At 27.2% G+C, this 22,565-nt stretch overlaps 1 protein-coding gene across 5 annotated transcripts in view; it reads right to left on the reverse strand.

Annotated features, from left to right (window-relative positions):
- Positions 1-2,721: 2,721 nt before the first annotated feature.
- LOC105219905 (protein held out wings) overlaps positions 2,722-22,565 on the reverse strand; it is a 92,640-nt gene continuing 72,796 nt past the window's right edge. The window contains exons 5-9 of one of the 5 annotated variants that reach the window (XM_054227996.1): positions 21,343-21,483; positions 20,694-20,793; positions 19,294-19,596; positions 5,388-5,797; positions 2,722-5,312 (exon numbers count right to left, since the gene is read on the reverse strand). In XM_054227996.1, coding sequence (XP_054083971.1) covers positions 5,616-5,797; positions 19,294-19,596; positions 20,694-20,793; positions 21,343-21,483 — 726 coding nt within the window. In that variant the 3' untranslated portion in view covers positions 2,722-5,312; positions 5,388-5,615. Of the gene's footprint in view, positions 5,313-5,387; positions 5,798-6,176; positions 6,700-12,800; positions 13,682-16,357; positions 17,206-19,293; positions 19,597-20,693; positions 20,794-21,342; positions 21,484-22,565 lie in introns of those variants that run through there. The other 4 variants (XM_011196265.3, XM_029045900.2, XM_054228015.1 and 1 more) reach the window with 4 other exon arrangements.

Here is a 22,565-nt window from a genome sequence, read left to right on the forward strand (position 1 = left end):
CAAAGATTTCTTCTACAATTCTCCTCAGTAAGAATTTACATACGCATTGACGAATCTTGGTGGCAAAAAAAATTATAATTGCTTCCAGGGAAAACATTAACTCTTATTATAGTACACTTAGTTAGTAACAGAGAAGGGGGTAAGGAAATCCGTATCTTAGTTATTTATGTTTTAGTATAGCTTCATAGGAAATGCCGTTATGTGAAAATGTGTAAAAGTAAAAATAATTGCTAACTGACTTTATTCTTTAGTTGAAGAAGTATAAGAACAGTTAATGAGCATATTTAAATATTTTTAGTTGCTTGTAATATTACGAACTAATTGGATTTTTCTTAGAAACCAGTCTATACAAAGTCTAATTGCCCACTTAACCTTACACAAATGTGAAAGAGGTAAAGTCCTTTGGGTCATAGTCAATTCCAGCATATGTATCTCCTGTCATTTCTATGTAATGCCTTCTTGTGTGCTTCTATGTAGTTAAGAATATATGGAAATAGTAATAATAATAGAAAAGCGTATGCTAACAAGCGCAAACAAAAAAGGAAACAACAACAATCAAAAGCATGTGTTTGTACTTTTGTAGTGAGCCCAAGACAGTTAGTTGCCTTGTAAACATTTGAAAAGTTGAACGTTAACTTCAGTCTTTTCGTACATCCTTTTGCATCCTTTGTGCATCGCATCCTTATTAAAAACTACTTCAAACAAGTGCCGAATGGGTACAAAGCAAATCAGCGCACACACACTTCGCTAAGTGGGTTGATAGTAACCAATTACAGGCAATCAGAGATGAATGTGTACATTTACAAGGAGACAAATCTGAAGAAATCAAGAGATTATGTTAAGAGCGTGCACGTGTTTGAAACCAAAGGAAGTAACTGGTAGTTGCTCGACTCTTGTTACTGGCAGGTAACAAGCCCATTTGTATTTAAATAAATAGTAGTTGCGAACTCATATGAAAATAATCAGAACATTAGAGATTTCCGTTAGTGCTCATGAAATGGCTTGTTATGGCATCCAACAAGCGCTCAAAGGCATAGAGTGGTCTGACCTCATCGAGTCCAGAATAAGAAATTTTTTCTTTGATGAAGTTGATTTTAACAGTCATCTGAAAAAATATCTTGTCTACGGCGCTCATCTTCGCTATGTACCTACTTCTCTGCTTGTTCGTATGTATGTATGTACATATATTCATACAGCTTAAAATTCTTAGACAGACATGTCTACCATAAATATGACCCTGACATTACTGCAAAAAGTACATCTGTTGTCGTGTTATCGTTCGTACAGTAACATAATATGAAATCAAAGAAGCTTTTACTTTTATCGTAATATCGTAAATACGATATTAAAGAAATGTAGGCTTGAAATGTTAAGTCGAAAAAATATTTAATATCCATTGGATTATTAGCGTTAGAAAAAAATTGTAGCCGCTTAAATTAAAATAATTTTTCGGAGTGTTGCCACCTGTTTTAATTTATTAATTCAATAAGTTTTTTCTAAAAACTAATTATTTCAAAATGAGTGTCAGATTAAAGAATTTTTAGGTTTAATTACGAAAATATATGAGAAAAACGTTGTCACCTGCTAAATTTTATTTAAATATTTAAACTATTAAAATAAATTAAATTATACAATAAGACACTCAAACTAAAGAATTTAAGCAAAAAATCTAGCTGCGAATTTCGAGTAATGTTGCCACCTATTTTAATAATTTTGCTTCAGTCAAAATTATGTATATTGCTTCGAACAAAAACGACAATGAGAAATAATAAAACACATTAATTAAAAAATAAAAAAAAAAAATTTAAACACATTCAATTTTAAATTGTTGCCACCTGTTTTAAAAATGTTTTGACATTCAAAAATCGAATTTACTTTGTTGCTTGGAATAAAACGACATTGGAGATATTAAAATAATATTAGTTCAAGATTAAAAAAAAATCATTTTCCCTGCTTCCAACATACTATTAAACAATGCTGTTTAAACAAAAAAAAAAATAAATAAAAAACCACATTTGTTTTTTTTTTGGTATTTTCAAAGTTTTTCTAAACATTTATTAATATATATGCTTGTATATTGTATGTATGTATGTAAGTATGTTTGTTTGTATGTATGGTATATGAAATTTATTGAATTGGCATTACACAATATATGAAAATAGTTATTTACCATAAATTAGAACAATGCTTGAAACAATGCACAACATACAACTATTTACTTCACTTAGCAGCTAGCTAGTTACAACAACAATAAAACTAAATTGCTTCAAATTCTTAAACATTATTTCATTTGTTCACTGCGGTGCGACGAATAGTGCGCGTTTTAGTTTTTTAATTTTTTCATTTAAATGTGGACGTAAACGTATGCGTGTTTGTATGTATTATATTACAATAAAAATTATTTGATTTATTTTCAAATGAAAAACGCAATGACTTACCGCTAATAATGATAAGGGAGGAGGGATTATTATTATTTCATTTTCATTACTTATAACCTACAAAATTATTTACACTTCACAAAAAGTAATCAAATTGTAAATGTAAAGTTTTAGTTTTAATGCAAAAAAAAACCTTCTTTTTTTAATTTTTTATTTATTTTTTTTTTAGAATTTTTTTTCATATTTTTTGTAGCATTTTTATGCTTTTTAAGTAATTTTGTTTACGCTTATTACATTATAAATTGTATTAATATTATAGTTTAATTGCACTTGCTTGAGTATATTTAATTAATAATAGTATTATCATTATTTGTTTAATTACAATGCTTTTTAGCTCTCGCACACTACAGTTTAATAATTTCCATTAAATTACAGCTAATTGAAAAAAAAAAAACATTTGTGTGTGTGTGTGGCCAATAGCAAACGATTTACGCATACGATTAACTATTATATTTTATATATAAAATATTTTTTTTTATTTTTATTGTAATCTGCATTAGTTGTTATACAATAAAATGTTTTTTCTTCACAATAATTAAAGCAAAAAATTCATGATATTTGCGGGCGCGCTGCATTTAGACGGAAGATTTTCTAAAGTAAATTAACATTGCTACTATATGTCTGTATGTATTTTTGCATTTTAATTGCTTGCAAAGTTATGATATCAGCTTTGAGTGCTGCTCTGCTCTCGTACATTTATATAATATAGGTATGTTTCTCAACATATTCATATGTATGTTGCATAAATATACTATATATGTATTTATTCAAAGGCACAATCGATTCGCATTTACTCGCTAATTAATAAGTTCGCAATTACACATGCAATGGCTGCAGCTTGAAAAATTCCGTTAATTTACTGTAATTTGTGCAGTCGCTTGCTGGCTGCTTGCGGGACTTTAGAAGAGCTGTGGCATGCTTTTAGGACACACGTTTGTGGTTACATCAAATGAAATAATTGCAATTTCACAAGCATATACTCTAGAGTAAATCGAGGTATCGTAATTTTGCCAATTTCTGCATAACGCTGAGTGATTGCATGTAAATTCAAATTACTTTAGAGCTTTCATAGCAAGTGTACGTCAAATAAGTGCATAATTTGTATGAAAATGTTTGAAGAAAACACACTGCTGATTTCAAAAATTAATTTTCTGTAATTATTAATGGTATTTTAAGGCAATAAGTAAAACGTGGTTGCTTTTAAAAGCAATTGGTAGATAACTGTTATTAAATTTTTGCTTAAAAGTGTGGTTATAATATTATGAAAGTGGTAAAGTGTTTCAAAATACTTTTTAAATTTCAAATTTATATTTAAATTTTATTTAAAATTTTTTAAATTGCAATTATTCCAAATGTCGTAATCCCAAAAGCATGCTTTATAGCAAAAAAAAAAAAAACAAAAAAAAAAAAAAAAACAAAAAAAAAACAAACAAAAACACAACTGTGAAGTGAATTATAAACTGCATGGCTTCCATAATTATGCTTAGCATATTTATTAATTATTAATTTATTTAATAATATTTAATTAATTAAATTTTGCTGTAATGTTTACTACAAAAAACACACTGTTTTTTTTTAACATACAACATTTTAAAATTAGCAATATTTTTTACAAACTTTTTATTAGTAATTTGTATTATAAATAAATTTATAAATGAAATCCGAAGCAAAAACTTCAGTTTGGCCACATAATCAGCATAATTTGCGCTGCATTATTTTTTTCTTCGCTTTACATAATTTTTTTTTAAATATTTTTTTTTTCTGTTTTTCTCTTGAAAACCTTTACGGTTAATTTCATTCATTATAAGTTTAACTGCAACGTTTGTTTTTATGCTTACTAATTTAATTAAAATTAAAAAAATGTATTTAATGTAGTTGTGTGCGTTTAGTGATTGATTGGTGATTATTATTAAGCATAACATCATTAATTATAGTTGCAAAAGAATATAATAATATTTAACTGTTAATTGTAAATAAATTATGCCTACAATTAATTTATGCTCTTATACAAACTAAATATGGCTTCTTTTCTTGTTTGATATGAACGCTTTTTTTTTTTTTTGTTTTTGCTGGTTGTAGTTGTCCATAGTATTTTTTAGTTTCATAAAAAAATTTGATTTCTCGTTAAACTAGTTAGTTATATATAAAATTGCTTTTAAAAGCTTTTCGATTAAGCAATTTTCTGCTTAAAAACTGTTTTTTTTGTTTATAAAATGTGTTGTAACTTGATTGGCTAGAATGACTATAATATGCATATATCCTTTCTCTTTTTATCTCTTTTGTTTTTGTTGCATTTTACAGCTGTTGTTTATCAATAATTATTTTAAATAATATTTGTTTACACTTAAACAATGCTTTGCCATAAAAAGCTTTACTTAAAAATTAATTTTGTTTTGCTAGAAAAGTATATAGAAAAGGCTGTAAATTTAAGATTCTTTTAGAAATGAAATTTTTGAGATTCGCATGAGACTTGATTTGAGCAGTACTTTATTTTTGTTCGCAGCTTAGATTTGTTATAGTGAAAGTTATGGCTCACAATGATTTGTATTTACACCTTCAATACGATACAATACCCTACAATAATACAGGGTGGCACTTTTTAAGTTTCTGTTATGTAAAATACAGTTGTTTGCGGTTAATTCGAACTTTAAAGAATCTACATGTTCACGATAAGGCTTTAAAATTAAAAAAAATAGCTTTTTGTCTAAGTTTGACTGTTTGTTGTAAATTCTAAACGGTATTGTACTGTTATATACGGTACAATAACTGAAATTCGCGGCAAACGCAGCTTTAGATGCAGCATCAGAAATCAACTGTCCAAAATCGGTTGCGAGTAGTGTATATATTTGTATGAGCGACCACATGGTGAGTACACTGCAAAGAGTTGGTAGGAAAAAGGTGAATAATGCAAAATGAGTTAGTTTAATGAAATTTCGCATTTCTACATACATTTAATTCCGGTTTGTTACATTGCAAATTCAGTTATGCCGCTACCAATTACGTCCCTCAAAGGTATTCCTCGCTCGTGTCTCTCTGTGTGTGTGTGGTGAAAGCCAACGCAGACACATGATATTAGGTGGCTTAATTGACTGTTTGTTCAGTTGACTGATTGCTTGCTTGCTTGCTGCGCCACACATCACCGGCTGACACTCGCACACGCTCCTCATTAACACGAATTCAACCCACCGGCATAAACGACGAGGATGCCGATGTGGTGTTGGACACCGACGATGAAGCGCTCGAATATTTTCTGCCAATATTCGCGTGCATTATGTGGCTGTTATGTGGCAGGCGTATGTAATCATAGGTGGGGATGTAGAATTGTGGCGCTGTTGTTGTATTGTATAAACAGTTGTTAGCTAAACGAAGGTGAGGTATACACTATACACTATAGTAGCCATCGTTGTAAACAGCGTTGTTGGTAAATATATATATGTATGTATGGTTTGTTTGTATGTATATAGAATCTACATATGCACGTGCCATGCATAGACTATGTCACTAACTAAATTGGTGTTGGTGGTAAGTAGGATATACATAGGTGATAGCAAGTGCGGTATGTGGCGGTTGGTGGAGTTGTGGTGATGACGTTGATGTTGTGTTAGCAAATACTCGTAATAGTAGATTATTATGTCAGCGCGTTTCTTATAAGATTAGTTTGTTGTAGCTGTTATTATTTGATATTATTTATTGTTGTAGTTGTTGTTTTCTTGTTTTTCTTTTTTTTCAACCACTTGATTTCAAGCTACTTGCTTTGTGTTGCAGCATGTTAAGCGTGTTTGAAAAAATGACAATCTCAGTTGCTATTAGTTTGTCGCGCATTTCCTTGCCGGCCGCTATAACAACAAGTTGACTGCTTGGTCACCACAAGTGAACACACATTGCTTTGTTGCTGCCTTCATTTTTTTTTTTTTGCTCTAATTACATCGCTTTTTCCACCGCTTTTGTTATAATTGCTTCATATGGCATGTTTTGTATCATTCAATATTATTTAATATTGTTATTGTATTATTAATTTTATTATATTGCTTCGCTTTTTTCTTTTTTTATGGCTTGCGTTCAATAGCAAATTTTTTTGTGTGCTGTGCTCTCAGCCAACTGTTGAGCGAGAAAGACAACTCAATTTTTTAAACTCCACTAATTGTTATATATATTTTTTTAATTTTAGTTATTAATAGTTGGTAGTAGTTGTGAAGGTGTGTGTGTGCGCTAGCAACGAGTTAATCAATCAATCAATCGCGTCTAAATGGGTTATTTTCGTCTACCATGGCACCGGATGGGTTAGCATGTAAATAAAAAAAAAGTAGAAGAGAAAAAACAAGAAGAATTTTTAGTGGTTATTGTTAGTAAATATTATTTATAAATTACATAATACAATTTTCAAAGTGTTATTAATACAAATAAGTAATTGGCATGTTTGTTGTGTTAAAGTGGTGATGTGTATCGGTGTGAGTTTTGGGCAAAGTAAATACATTGAAGTGCGTTCGTCAGGAAGGAAAGTGGCATATAACCGAGTCATATGGTGAAAAATATTAAATACTAATATTTAGATCTTTACATATTTAAGAAGTAGATCTTCATTGCATTTAATATATAATATGAATCACATATGCTCTTCAAGAAAAATTATTGCTTAATTTCCGTTCTTTAAATTTGCATTTCTGGCAACAAATTTTACTTTGCTGTATTTTGTAAATATTTAAGTAATTCGGTTATTGCTCTCAAACGTCGCTGATGACATGCATAAATTTATATATTAAGTAAATATATGAGCTTATGCATGATTATTTGCATAAGTAGGTGTGATATTGAAAGTGTATTTACTATCTTGAATAGAATAAAGAAACCTATAACATAAATATAGAATTGTTGAAAAGTTGATAGGCAATGAAACAACAAAAAGAATAGTTGTTGTTGTTTTTTTTTATAATAAAATTAATTTTTATTTTAATTTTTTTAATATATATTTTTTTTATTTTTTTTTAATATATTTAAAACAAATCTTACTTTTATTAATTTTTCCAATTTTTTTATTTAATAATTAATTTATATTATTTAGTTTAATTTTTTAAATCTTTTTTTTAATATTGTCTTCATTTATTGCCTTGTAATGGTAATTTCGATTAAACTTTTGCCTATGATAGATTTTTGACAGACATTTCACACTTAAGTGCTAATGAAGAATATCCATTCATGACTGATTGAGTTTGATAAGCGTTTTTCGAACTTAGCTAACACCTAAAATGCAAAAATTAAATTTTTATTCAATTTATGCTCAAAAACTTTACACTTAAAGCTCACAACTGCTCGGTGAATGCGGAAGGAAATTTGCCACTAAACTTTTTTCGTGTTTATGTTAATGTTCGAACGCACTTAAATGCACTTACAAATGCTTTTTCTTGCATTATTAATATGTACAAATGTATGTTGTTGATGTGTGTGTGTGTTTGTGTACACTAATGTGTCGGCGTTGATGAACTGTAATTATCTAATGCTTAACTGCCGCATATCAATTAATTACACACAGTCGTGTAATTCATCAAGTTAACTGTGAATATTTTTTGTATTTTTTTTTTTTTTTTGTTTAATATGTATGTATACATTTAGTGAGAGTAGTTATGCACACTTCAATGTTTCGATTGCGACACTGATGACATGTCAATTAAACATTAAGTAATTACAATTCACACACCTGTTTTATTGATTATTAATATTTTTTTGTTGTTTTGTGTGCGCAACATGAGTTACAGTAATATATGCATGGATGTGTGTGTGTGTGTGTGTGTGTGTGTGTGTAGATACAAGATGAAAATTTGTATTAATTTAAAACTAACATTCATATTTCTTCGATTAGTGTGTTCGCTTTGATTACATATAGAGGTACTTAAGTGGTTTATATTCCAAATTATTATCATTACTGCTGTGTCTATTTTTTGGTGCACAGCTTGCATTGCTTTGCTTTGCTTTTTTTTTGTTGTAGGGTAAAAGTTATTTATACGTATTAAAATTAAATAGTTTTTTTTTACTAATTTCTTGTTTTGATTAATTTACTATAGATATATATTATATATATTTTACTCGATGCGTAGTAAGTTCAAAGAGAGAATTAATAGTAATTTACAAAACATGAAAGTTTAAATTGTTTTAGTTAACTTGGCCTTTGGTTAGTCTCATTTATTTTTTTGTTTTTGTTTTCTGTTTAGCAATAATATTTATAGTATACTTTATATATAGATATATATGTATATATTTATATAAATAAGTAGTTATGAGCGTCTCCTTGCATATACATATATATTAAATACTAATGAACGCATAGTCCCCCTTGCTAGCGACCACTGCGTATGAGTAACATTTTCATAGTCAAATGTGGTGCACATTCATTGATGTTGTTGTTAGCGCAGATTATAGTATTGGTTGAGTTATAATAATTAATTTTTAACCATTTAGCACAATAGGTGTTGAGTGACATGTAATCGTAGAACAAGTGCAAGACATACATACACACAGGTGTGACATTTTGGAATACAAAATTTTTTAAGTTTTAATGTAATAGATTGAATGGAAATGGAAATAAATATATTAAAAATAATATAAATTTAATAAAAAATAAATTAATAAAAATATTTAAAAATATTAATAAAAATATTGTGTTTGTAAAAAAAATTATCGTTTGTTCATTTTTACATTTAAGATACTACATAATTATTTTTAAATGTTCTTTTTTCGCATTTAATATTTTAATTAAATATATTTTATATTATTAAATAAAAACATTTTGACAAGTTAAACTATTTTGTTCTGATTTTATTGAACTCTAAATGGGTGTACAACGTTTTTAAAATAAATAAAATATTAAAAAATAAATATTTTTCACAAAAAAAATAAAAATAATAATTTTCTTAACAAAATAAAAAATGACCTTTAAAAAAAAATAAAAAAAAATTTAATAAGAAATATTACTTTTTTAAATAAAATATATTGCAAATCAATTTTCAATTATAACTACAAAAACAAAATAAGTGGTATCCCATAACAAATAAAATTTTAATTTTAAAAACAATACATTTTTTAAACAATTCAATCAAATAAAAATTAAAAAATAAATTAAGAATAAAATTAAATTAAAAAAAAATAGAAAAATTTATGGAAACCTTCTAAACTTCGACGATGCTTTTTTTTGCTTTTTGCAATTTTTTTAGTTCAAAAAAAAGAAGTAAAAATATAGTAAAAAATATTCAAATATTATTTTTTTCATGAAAACATTTTTTTCTATATTTTTTACAACTTTTACACAATATTTTACACATTTTAAAGTACATACATTTTTTTAAACAAAATTTTTTTAATTTTTAATCTAAACTTATGTATTCCTGTACATATGTGTGTATGGATGTCAATTTCTAACGATGTGTGGTCTTATAAAGAGATTAATGTTAATTTCGTTCCATTTCTTCACCGATTCGGGTGCCATCAAGTGCAAATGTATGTATGTATGTGAGTACGATTTAGTTGTATGAGGATATAAATGTGACGTTAAATGTGTGCTTAGAGTTGTATTTTCTGCTTCGATAACTTCTCACAAGCAAGTCATTACAAGTCAATAAACTATTTTAGAGAAGCAGAAAAGGCAATAAATATATTATGCATATGTGGAGAGTATTCTGCGTATGTAGTACGAGGGTGGCAGATTAAACAAAAAAAAAACAGGGACTCATACAAGTCAAGCTTACAAATTAACAAAGTACATATATATATATAGTTGAGATTATTACTAAAGCGAATTATTATCGCATAGATTAGTCAATGTTAAAGTATATATAGATATTTAATACAAATATATTATTTATTTTCGATTTCGTTATATATATATAGGTTTACTAGCATAAATACCGCAACCACATAGATTTGGCAGAAAAGTTAATAATTCATTAAACTAATCATATCATTACCGTTACATATACATATATGTTTGTAGTATAAACGTTTAAGGCATTATTTGTACATATAAATACATACGAGTACGTGCTTAGCGCTAAGTGTTAACGACATGAAACAATTTGATTTGATAACTAATAACTCAGATTTATTATTATGTAATATTTCATACGAGTGTGGTTAATAGGTGAGCGCTGAGCGCGAGGGGGAGTAGAAGTGGATGCAATAGTTGTTGTTTTATTTTTTCTTTCTTTACCACGCGGCAGGTAGCTTGTGACCATACAGTATGAGTGTGTGTGATAAGGCGACCAATTGCAATGGAAAGTCCAGCGCTGTATGGAGAGTCCTAAAAATCTTTCGTAACTTTCAATAGTTTCAAAATGACACAGTGCGATAGAGGTTGTTAGCGGTGCACTCTGTTGATGATCATTGGTTTAGTAGATATGCTCTAATTTAATGTACTAACTCTAGCTGTCGAGTATGGTTACAATGTTAATATTTGTGTAATTTACAGCCTAATTTAGTACATAGACTACATACTAGTTATATCAGTATTTTGTTTATTATTATATTAAAGTATATAATATGACAATTAGTTGTTTTTGTATTAGTAATGTATGATTGTTGAGCTACTATGATATAATTTTTCTTTCTTCGCTTGTTAATGTACAATATTAAATTTAAATTTCTGGTATGTGTGTGTTTTTAGTAAAAGTTTTTTTTTTTTTTAACGCAAAGAGTTTAATTATTAATATTGAAAGATTCTTCGGTTTCGCTGAGTGAAAAAAACTTTTCATTTTTTTGTTTTGCAATTCAACTAAATTATTGATTTTTATTTGTTTGTTTTATGCATTTGAAAATTGTGTACAAAATTTGCGATAAAAATATATATGTATATATATAATTTATAAAGGTAATAATTATAGACTTAATACACATTTGAAATGAGTTGTAGCTTTTGCTTTGTTACACAATGTGGAAAATATGTAGAGAAAAAAATAAAAACAATTGTATGGTATATAAAGCATAAACTAATAAATAGACTGTAGTTTCGATAACAAAATTTCAATAAAATTAAATTTTCTGCTTTGCTTTTCTTATAACAAACGGTTGCATTTGTGCTTAAAAATGCTGAGCTTTTTAAGTTTATTTTTACAAATATATTGCTTGATTTGTTATTAACGCTATTGCAGACAAATTTGAATTGAAATACTTTTTTTTTCATATGACTATAAATACAAAATCGCTTAAAGCTAAAGAAAATTTGCTCGTACAACATACTAGAATGCACTAAAAAAACACATGTATAAAATATATATATATATATATATATATATATGTATGTATGTATATAAAATGAAAACAATTTTTAAGGTACAAACTAAAGAATGAGCCACACGTCTGCGCCTAAATAATGCGCCTCTCACACAATACAGTACACTGTGTGTGTGTTTGTTGTAACCGACACTTGCAGACGTCTCTATATGTAATTTTCATTTATAATGCTTTTTAATAATATATATATACTTTCTTTATTATATAGTATGCTCCCTAAATGTAACTCTCTTACCTTACGTTTAAATCTATATATGTATGGCGAAAATCTCTCGACACGTCACAAAGGCACAAGTCAACATACAAACAATTTAACCATTTTTACGCATTTTCGGTTTCAGCGCTCCTTATTATTACGCTTTTTCAATATAAAATACTAGACTTTGCGAAAAGTTTTCATATACGTACAACAAAAACACAACTTTGAAGAAATATGCGCAACAACAACTTTTTTAGGCGAACAAAAAACTTGTTGCTGCGTGTGAGAACGAGGAGTGTACGCTAGAAGAGGTAATGCGAGAGTAGCAAGAGCTTTTTGGAGGAGCTTTTGATCAAAGTTTCATACATTGCGGGTGCAATTTAGAAAAATACATTTAAAAAACAAATTTAAGTTGTAATTTAATTGAATTTAAGCACAAAAAATATTTTAAACACTTTTTGTAGAGCTTGTTTAGAGCTTTTTTGAAAGCTGCAGACATTGTGGGTGAACATTAATTGAATTCTTTAAATGAACCGATTTAAATCGTTATTTAATTGAATTTAAGCACAAAAATATGTTTAATTCAATTAAAAATAATAATATTGTATTTAATTGCATTAAAAACTGCAGCAAAAAAAAACAAATAAAAATTAATTAATAAATAATTATATAAATCCGCACAAAATTATTCATTAATTGTCTGCAATGAAACAAATTTAGATTTTATCAGACGTAATTAAATTAAATTGCATTAATTACAACTCGCACGCTTTCTCTCATTACCTCCTCATCATTGCGTTGATAAAAAAAACGAGAACTTTGTATGTGTATTATTTTGCGTAAAAAATAATATAAGAAAGGGTAGGAGAAATCGTAGAACACAAACTAACCTGTTCGAGCTGTAAAACTGGGCAAATCATTCAATTTGAGTTAAACGCAATAATTCATTTCACACAGCTTTTTGCGCTTTTTTTGCGGAATTCAGAGGCGTACGTTTGCTTTTTTTCGAGTTTTGGATTTTTGGAGTAAGTGTGTGTTTGTATGTTTAAAATTTTTCAATATTCAGCCCAGTTACTTAACATTTCGTGGGCTATACGCAGTCGTTCCGGTCACAGCTTCGCGCAGGCAATTGGAAAAATTGAAATTTATTTTTTGTAAGTAATTTAAACATTTTAATTATTTTTATTTCAAAAAAATGTTTGAAAAAAAATGCAAATTTAATCGAAATTTATACTTATATATAAAATCGATATATAATATTTCGAAATCATTCTATAAAATTTATTTGCAACTTTTTTTTACAAACAATAGAGTTAATTATGTATAAAAACGAGATTACTTTAATTGCTTATAAAAAGAAGAAACTAATAAAAACAAAATTTTAAAAAATATAAAAAAATAAAAATTAAATAAACGAAATTTGTTTAATGGAGCCGCTGGCTTGCATACATACATTACGAGTGTTACATAAAATTTATGTAGTATTGCTGTATGTATACATGCAACGCAATTATATATGTTTTATATAATAAACTTTAACTTTTTAACATTAACTTTTTTTTGTTGTAATTTCACTCCTTTCGTTTTCGAGCTTTTGATTTGAATTTAAGTTTACTTTTCTCGCGCTAATGCTTTTAAGTTCTTAACCGTTACTTTTTGATTTACTGTATCTCAATAAAGCCTGGCTTGGCTGTGACACCGACCGCAGCCGCAGCCCTCTGATATGGATGCTCTCTGCTAGCCAAACGTCTCTGCTGTTTAATAGCGCCTACTAGAATATATTCGATATACACATAGTTAGATTAATAAGTAAGGGCATTATTTATAGTTTATAGTATAAATTCATAATTTGTTTTTGTTCATAACGTAATTACTCTACATATGTATGTATGTATGTATATAAATCGATACATATATGCATGTATGTTTATAATATATACTTTATATATTTAAATAGAAAATATAAATTCTGTTAAACGTAAAAATATACAATTTATTTGTGCACTACATAAATATTCAATAACAAAATAAATTCTATAGTTAAACAAAAAATAATCGCTTTGCAGACAAGGAAACAATGTAAAAATACTACCATTTTTCATACAAAACTACATATTGCAATGAGTGTGAAAGCGTAAGCTGCAATTCTTGCTTGTAAAAAAAAATTAAAAATATTTGCATATTCACTGGGCTCTTTATGCTTACGCTGGTTGGTTCTAAGGCTTTCGAGTTTGTCAAAAAAAACTAAAAAGAATACACTTGGTTTGCTCCCCAGTTTTTGGGAGTTGAATCTCACTTTTGTTTGCTGCTGCTGCTGCTATGAAACGCACAGGATTTCTAATAAAGACTGCAGCAGCCATTCTGTAATGTGTTGTAGAGAATATACATATATATATATTTTTAAATATATATATATTTATATATTTTAATATTCTTTGGAATGAATCGTATATGCGCTGTTTGTGTGTTGTATGTGTTTACGTGACAATTGAATTTTTTTTTTAATTCAACCAATAAGTGATTTCTAATTGACCGTGCTTAAAAGCTACAAATGAGTGCTTAATTTATATAACTTAGCAATAACTTTAACACCTAGATAACTCTTTATAGATTTCTACTAAGCAAACTTACAAAAAACAAATTAAAAAAATTATTTAAAACAAATTAAAAAATTATTAAAAAAAAAATTAAAAATTAATTAAAAAAAGAATTAATAAAATATAAATTAATAAAAAATAAATTAATTAAAAATAAATTTAAAAAATAAACAATTAAAAAAATAATAAAAAAACTAAAAAAAATTTAAATAAAAGCAAAAATATTTTTTTAATTGAAAAAAAAAATAAAAAAAAATTTAAATAAAAAAGATATTTTTTTAATTTAAAAGAAATAAAAAACTTAAAAAAAAATTAAAATAAAGCTTTACAACAAAATTAAAATAAAACTTAAAAAAAATTTAAATGAAAGCTTTAAAAAAGTATAAAAAAAATTAAAAAAGTTTTTTTAAAAAAATTGTGTACTGAAAAACAAAAAATAAAAACAAAACCGGAACGAAAACTTAAAATACGTTTACAGTACTCTAAAATAATATGCGTACATTGAACGAGCGTCACAAACTGTCAACACGACTATTCAAAATGGCCAGCGAAAGCTCGCTAAAGCTTTCGAGCACAATCCTAATAATACTATTGCAAAATGAAAGCTTATGAATTTTTACTTTTAACCAGCCATAATAACAACTGTTAAACGTATATATTTCAACCGTTACTTATATTGCTTTGTGCTGTAATTAACTTTGACTAGGCAACTTAATTATTTGGACGGATATCGGTGAGCTGTAAACGATTTATACAGTTTAATTCTGATGAGTAAAACTATTTTATGGCTTTTGTAGGCAATAATAAATAAAATGGTTTGTGTACATACTTATTTACATAGAAATATATAAAATATACATACTTAAATATAAACGAACTAACTGTAATAATTTCGCAGCTGTAAAACCAATAAATTGTGTCATCCTTCAAAACGACAAATTAAGATTAATAAAAAGCTACATACACTTATGAAAGCTCAACGAAATCAGTAAATTGAAAGCTTGTCGAATCTCTTTAAAAAGCTTCTGATTTTTTTTTGCGAAAGCTACTTAACAATTTTAATAACAATAATTTTTAGCACCATTGCGATTCAACGCCATATTGTAAGCTCAAAGCTTAATATCTAATTAATAAATGTGAAAGCTCTTATGAATATAGTAATATACACGTATATATATTACTGTGTAGTATAGTAAATATTAGCATTTAACATTCCAATACAATGAGATAAACATGGCTTATCTCTATGCCTTTTCTTTTGTTCGTTAAAAGATTTAAGACAATGAATGGCACTATGTGGAAAAATGTGACGGGGAGAAGGTATAATCGCGTAGATAATGTAGAGCTACAAGAAAGAAACAAATACGTAAAATCTATCAAGAACTCGTTATAATTCACAGTTTTGAGAGATAGAAATTGTTGTGTTAAGAAATAATAAAAAAAAATCAAAAAATGGTAGAAAAGTAATTAAAATAATATGTAAATAAAGTATGGATAGTGAAAAAAGTGCGTGGCGGTGCCAAAGAGCTTTCATTTTTCAACTGTTTTATCAAACAATTGGCAACAATGTCATTTCCAAGTGAAATACCATAAAAAAATAAGTATAAATGAAAATAAAATAGAAAAGGAAAAGGAAAAATAAGTAAGTGAAAAGTTGATAAGAAAAAGTAAAGTCCCGTTAGTTTAGAATATATATTGCATATATGATAAAATATTTATAAGAGTTAAAATACCTAGTAGACAAATTCGAAAAGTGAAGCTTTTGCAAAGCTTGCATAAAAAGCTTATTTAAGTTATATAGTTGAAGATTAAACAAATAAGAGCTTAATATAATTTTTCGCGTAACTAGAATATACTCATTATATATTTTCTGGTTATTAAGAAGATGTTTCACAGAATCCCAAAAAGCCCTAGAAAATATAATTTCAAAACAACTAACTGCTAGTAAATCTCTATAACCTATGGCTAACTTAAAAAATATTTATAATAATATTGCTGGCTTGTGGTTAATTAAAAATCACTTATTAGCTTTTAATTAATTTTTGTTGAATTTTTTTTTTTTTGAAAATATTTGTTGTAATTTTTTTTCCAGCCGAATTGCATATACGATACCAAAAACTATTTTTTTAACGGTTATATTGCTATCATTTGTTTATTTTTGTAACTGATTATTGTTGTATTTTGAGTATTTGAGTTGTGGATGATTTTTTTCATGTGCGCATGCGCCTAAAACTCTGCTAGGTTTTTTTTCTCTAAATAAACTCGCTTATCACTTTGCATTATTTTGAGTGTAAATTAATTAAATTATATATTTATATATATTTATGTGTGTGTTTATTATATATTAACTTCGCGTTGAATGTGCTGTTTCCTCGCTTACTTAACAAATATTTATAACAACAAAGCACAGTATCTACTACTGTCTGCTTCATTTCATTCTGCAATATTTTCTTTTATATTTTATATTTACGTTTTGTTGTTGTTTTTCAGCATTTAGCAACAATACTAAAATTTACAAAAATTCACTAAACCTATTTTGATTGTTTCAACAAATCTTATCTGCTGCGCGCTGCTTGCTGAGCGCGCTCAATTGCTGCAGTACACACCGTTTACAAATAAATTATAGATTTTTAATAAAAAGGGCTTGGTTGGTGATAAAACGTTCAAAAGACGGAGCCGGCATGCAAATATCGACCAACTGCATTTTTTGCCAACAACAAATTTGTACACATTTGTTTCAATATTCGTTTGAACATCATAGTGGTTACATATACATATGTACATATGTATGTATGTACGGTCGTTGTTGGTCATATTTGTTTTGTTTATATGTAGAAAAAAAGAAGGAAATATATAAAAACAAATTATTATGGCAATTGATACAAAAAATTATGTAAATTCATACACATGATCTTTAACAAATAAAAATTAAATTTAGTAAGATAAAAAAATTAGCAAAAAAATATAAGTTTAATACGGATTAGCATTTTTATTGTTGTTGTTGTTTAAATAATGCGTAAATTATTGGCGTAAGTTGGAAAGCTTTAAAATTTCATATTTATTTTTTGGGTTTAGTAGTACAAAAGCAGATGATTTGCATGAATTTTTTGGTTATTTTTTGTCTATGTACTTGTTGTTGTTATTGCGTTGGTTAATTCTTTTTTTTTTTTAAGATTATTGTTAAAAATACTTGAAAAGCATACGCAGAGATATACAATCAATATAAACAAACTGCTGATTGAGAACTCGGTATTTGAACAGTTGCAACTCTGTTCGTTGAGAAAGATACTGATATGTACGCTAACCTCAAACTCTGCAGTAAACAGTTATATTTACAGTAAGTAAAATTCCTTGAAATATTATAAAATAACAGTAGTTAACAGTTATATTTACAATAAACTAACTGTGAAAATTTCTCGAAATATCATGAAATAACGGTAAATGTAGAATGAAAGCTAAATTGTAGCTGTTGCTATACTAAAATATTCTCCATGTAATTACAGAGTTGCATTAAAACTTTGTTTCTGCTGAATGGCACTTGTATAAATATATAACTGTACAGTTGCAATGTTTAACTGTCTTAAAAAAATATTTTTAACAAAAATATTTACAAAATAAGTAAAAAAAATATTTAAATAAAAAAAAAAACAACAATAAAAAATATTTAACAACCAAAAACATAACATGCATTTTTGTAAATGTGTATAACGGCACTTCAAGTGTATAAATGCAGGCAAAACGAGATTTAACAAATAATTTTTAAGGAATAAAAATTTCAAAAAGGTTTTAAAACTATTTGAGTGCACTGGAGATGTTTGAAAAAACACACATTTATCTCGAAATATACCGTTATGTACAATTCTTTTTGCGCTAGCTGATAATCGCCTAACCTAACTTTTCATTTAATTCTTTATTAAATAACATTACTCATATATAACTGCATACATGGCAACCCTTAACTGTTTTTCACTGCTTCAAACTGTATTTGTATGTAATTGATCACTGGTTCTTACAGATCTGCAGACCTTTTCTACACTTCCGAGAGCCTTAAAACGCTACAAATTACAACTAAATGCTAACTGCTTACACTCCCGAGTGAATTAATCTTGCTTAATTGAGTTAATTAAGTAGCTTTTGCAGAGATGTGTGCTGTATGTTGTTGTTGTTGTTGATAGTGTGAATATATGTATGTTATGTATGGTATATGGTAGTTGTATGTATTTTGGTAAATTTACTGATGTGATATTATTTTGCGCGCAATTTCACAAAAAGAAAGCCTAGATTATACTTTGGCTATATTATTAATTAAGATTAACCAAGTAAAGTTGTTTGATTACTTAACGAAACACTACGGCAACTTAACCACGAAAGTTTTTTTGTTTTTGTATTAAATCTAAATTGTTTGTTGTTAATGTTTTTGTTTTTTTTTTTTAAGTAAGTATTATATATGATTTCATGTTTTTGTTGTTGTTTTTTTGTTCTAGTACGACTAATAAATAAATATTTTTGTGTTTTCGTTCCCACAGCAGAGACACAAAAACGCACAAAAATCTGCTTTTAAAATCATACGAAAATTAAATTAAATAATATATAACGATAATAACAAAAAAAAAAAAACAAAAACAACGTAATAAAAATAATTGCAAATTGCGATTAATCATCAATGAATGAAGTAAATAATTAATTAATCAATTAATTCATTATACGTTTATAGTAGAGTATAAGTTATATAGAGATATATAGTATGTAGTAGTTGTGTAAAATGTTTATCTAGCAAACAACCCACCGCTATGATCTGTGTATTCCGTCAGCAAGGGATTGCCGGCAGCAAGTGCAGCGTAATTCGCATAATCGCCGTACGGTGTGAAAATCATGCCGTGTGCGGGATTCTCGAAGGCGGCGGGCGCAGCTTGGCCGGACAGTATGCTCGCCGCTGTGGTCGGCACGGTCATGCGTTGTGAGAGTATCAAGGGTGCGCCCAGTGTGGTGGCCTGTGGTGCGCGTATCTGTGGTGCTAAACCGGGCAATGCTGGCGCCAAGAGGCGGCTCTCAGATGCAGCAATCACACGACGCCATTCCTCCTCGCAGGCTATGTAATGAAAGAGAGAAGAGTGGGTTGGTGAGTGGAGAGTAAAAATAAACTGAAAACTATATAAAGAAATTATAACTAGATTACTAATAGCTTAGTTGAAATTAAGTTACTTAATTGCTATAAAAAAATATTGAAATTTTTAAATAATTAATTTAAGTAGTTCTTATTGCAACTATTTTGAAATATACTGCACTAGTACGATTTTAACCTCAAACTTCGTTTAAATTTTCAAATTTTTAGGTTGTGTAAATAGTGACCTAAGAGCGAAGCAGTAAAATATACAGGAAAATTTCAAATTAAATATAAAAAAAAAATATTTAAATTATTTTTTATTTTTTTATTATTTTGTAATTTTTAATTTTTTAATTTTTTTAAATTTTTTTGATTTTTTTTTAATTTTTTTTTTTTTAATTTTTTTTAATTTTTTTTTTTCATTAATTTTTTTATTATTTTTAATTTTTTTTTCATTAATTTTTTTATTTAATTTTTTTTTCCCACTTTTAGCTGTGCTAATTCTCTTCACTTATGTGCTCCTTTCGCTCTCATCAATGACTCGTGCTTCGCTACACTAAGAGCATAGGTTAAGATTAAGATTATTTCCAGAACTTGCGTTTAATATTCCAAACTTGTCTTTTGCTTAAAAACTAAAATTATTTCTTATTTTACTTGAAAATAATGGAACCTCATTACTGCAATGAGTTTTTTATAGTTTCCAGATCTCTTCAAAGCTTCCGTAAAAAGCTTTTTGAAAACTGAAATCTCTGTATTCTAGAATGCCTTACTTAAAATAAAAAATACGTAAATTCATATATAGAATATTCTACCACATTACAACTAAATCTTAAACTAAATCATATTAATATTTGTAGTGTTTTTTTGGGTAAGTGGGTGTGATAGCAATGGTAATCATAATTATTTAACGGTTATGTTTTTTTTACAATTAAGTAAAGTTGGGCATCAGTACCAGTAGTGGTTAATACAAAATTGATGTTTCATTTTAACAAACAAAATTATTTAAGAAAAAAATAAAATTAAAAAAAATAAAAATTTCGATTTCGATTAATAAAGAGAGGAGAGAGTCTCGTGTTACATACCTGGTATGGCATTTTTCGCCGACGTATCCCTATAAGTGCCATTAATTATAGCTAATTCCATGAGTTGACGTTTTTTAAGTTCATCTTCGCCTTCAGCTTGCTGTTAGTACAAACATTAATGTAGTCGTGAATTTTTTTTTTTTTGTTTTAATACACAAGAGAAAATTATTAGATATTTTCAGTAGCAGAAAAAAAATTATAATTTCGAAATGTACGGTTTATTTGTAGTTTTAAGGGGGGTTTGGTTATGCATTGTTTTTTTTTTTTTGTAAATATGTTTGTATGTAAACATGAGATTTTTTTTATTTAAAACAAATATAATTACTTTTTGATTAATCAGTTTATGGAAAATAAGAGCACGCGCACGCAAAAGCGTGAATTACAAAAACAAACTGCTACGTTGTGGGTATAAGCATATAATTTGTTGTAGCAGTCGGCTTTTGCAATTCCTTCGCTTAAAAATATTATTTATTATTAAGACATTATTGAAGTTATTAATTTTTTAATATTTATTATTATTTAATTTGTAGCCACGCGTATGTGTGTAGGGTATATATTGTGGGGTAGAATGTCGGCAGTAAATTAGAGCGACATTTTTCATTAAAGTCGCTTATAAATACACACCAGCGTTTTATTAGCTAATACTTACCGGTACGAGTAGCTTTTGCACTTCGGCAACGGCCTGAGCTAATTTGACTTTGGCACGATTCTCTGTATCCTCCACAGTGATCAACACATGCAGATCATCGGACAAGTGTTCCCAGTTGGGTTTGCCACGATTTGCGTCCTCCTGCAATAAATCGAAAATAATTAGCAATTATTTATTGATTTTAGGTATATAATATTAATATTGAATTTATTTATATAAAAAAAAAAATTAAAAAAAAAAATAAAATAAATAAATGTTTAAATAAATTTAAAAAACATAATTAAAAAAAAATTAAAATAAATAAATTTTAAAGTAATTTTAAAATAAAAGAATTTAAAAAAAAATTTATAACTTTTATATTAAAAATTCTGTAAAACTTAGATTGTGTGCCGCGTTCTCATTAAATTTATAAATAACGCACATTTTAACTGCCACAGCTTATGTAAGAACTAATGGCCCGTTGTTGGCCCCAAAGACAACCTGTTCGATTTGATTACACGCGCAACGGTTTATTTAATTTTTAGCACTTAAGCATGCACTTTAGACCATAAATGTCGCATTTGCCAAGTCGTACATAACCACTGGTGTACCCACACATAGCAATAGGTATGTATGCTGAGGTGTGTGCGTGTGCGCACGCATTAAAGTAGATTAAGTGCGCCGCTTTCTGTTTATCGCAAAGTAGCAGTGAAAGTTATTGGCAACTGTTTTAAGAAAAGTGTCAACTGTTGAAAACAAACACCGGCAACGAGTTGCACATACCTTGTACAGGGTGTGGCAAAAACGGTGGGATTAACTTGTGAAGAATTAAAAAAAGTTAAAATAAAATAAAATTAAATAAAATAAAATAAAATTAAATAAAAATAAAGAAAAAAATATAAAAAAATAAAAATAAAAAAATAAAAAAAATAAAAATAAAAGTAAATTAAATTAAATAAAATGAAATAAAATAATTTTTTTCCCCAAAATAAAATAAATTTAAAAAAATGAAATAAAATAAAATAAATAAAAAAAAATAAAAATAAAATAAATTAAAAAAAAAAATAAAAATAAAATAAAATAAAATAAAATAAAAATAAAATAAAAATAAAAAAAAAAATAACAAAAAAATAAAAATAAAAATAAAATAAAATAAAAAAATTGAATAAAATTAAATGAAATGAAATGAAATAAAACAAAATTAATTTTTTCCCCCAAAATAAAATATAATAAATTAAATTAAA

This window comes from Zeugodacus cucurbitae, chromosome 2, assembly GCF_028554725.1.
Source record: "Zeugodacus cucurbitae isolate PBARC_wt_2022May chromosome 2, idZeuCucr1.2, whole genome shotgun sequence".
In the NCBI taxonomy this organism is placed as follows: domain Eukaryota; kingdom Metazoa; phylum Arthropoda; class Insecta; order Diptera; family Tephritidae; genus Zeugodacus; species Zeugodacus cucurbitae.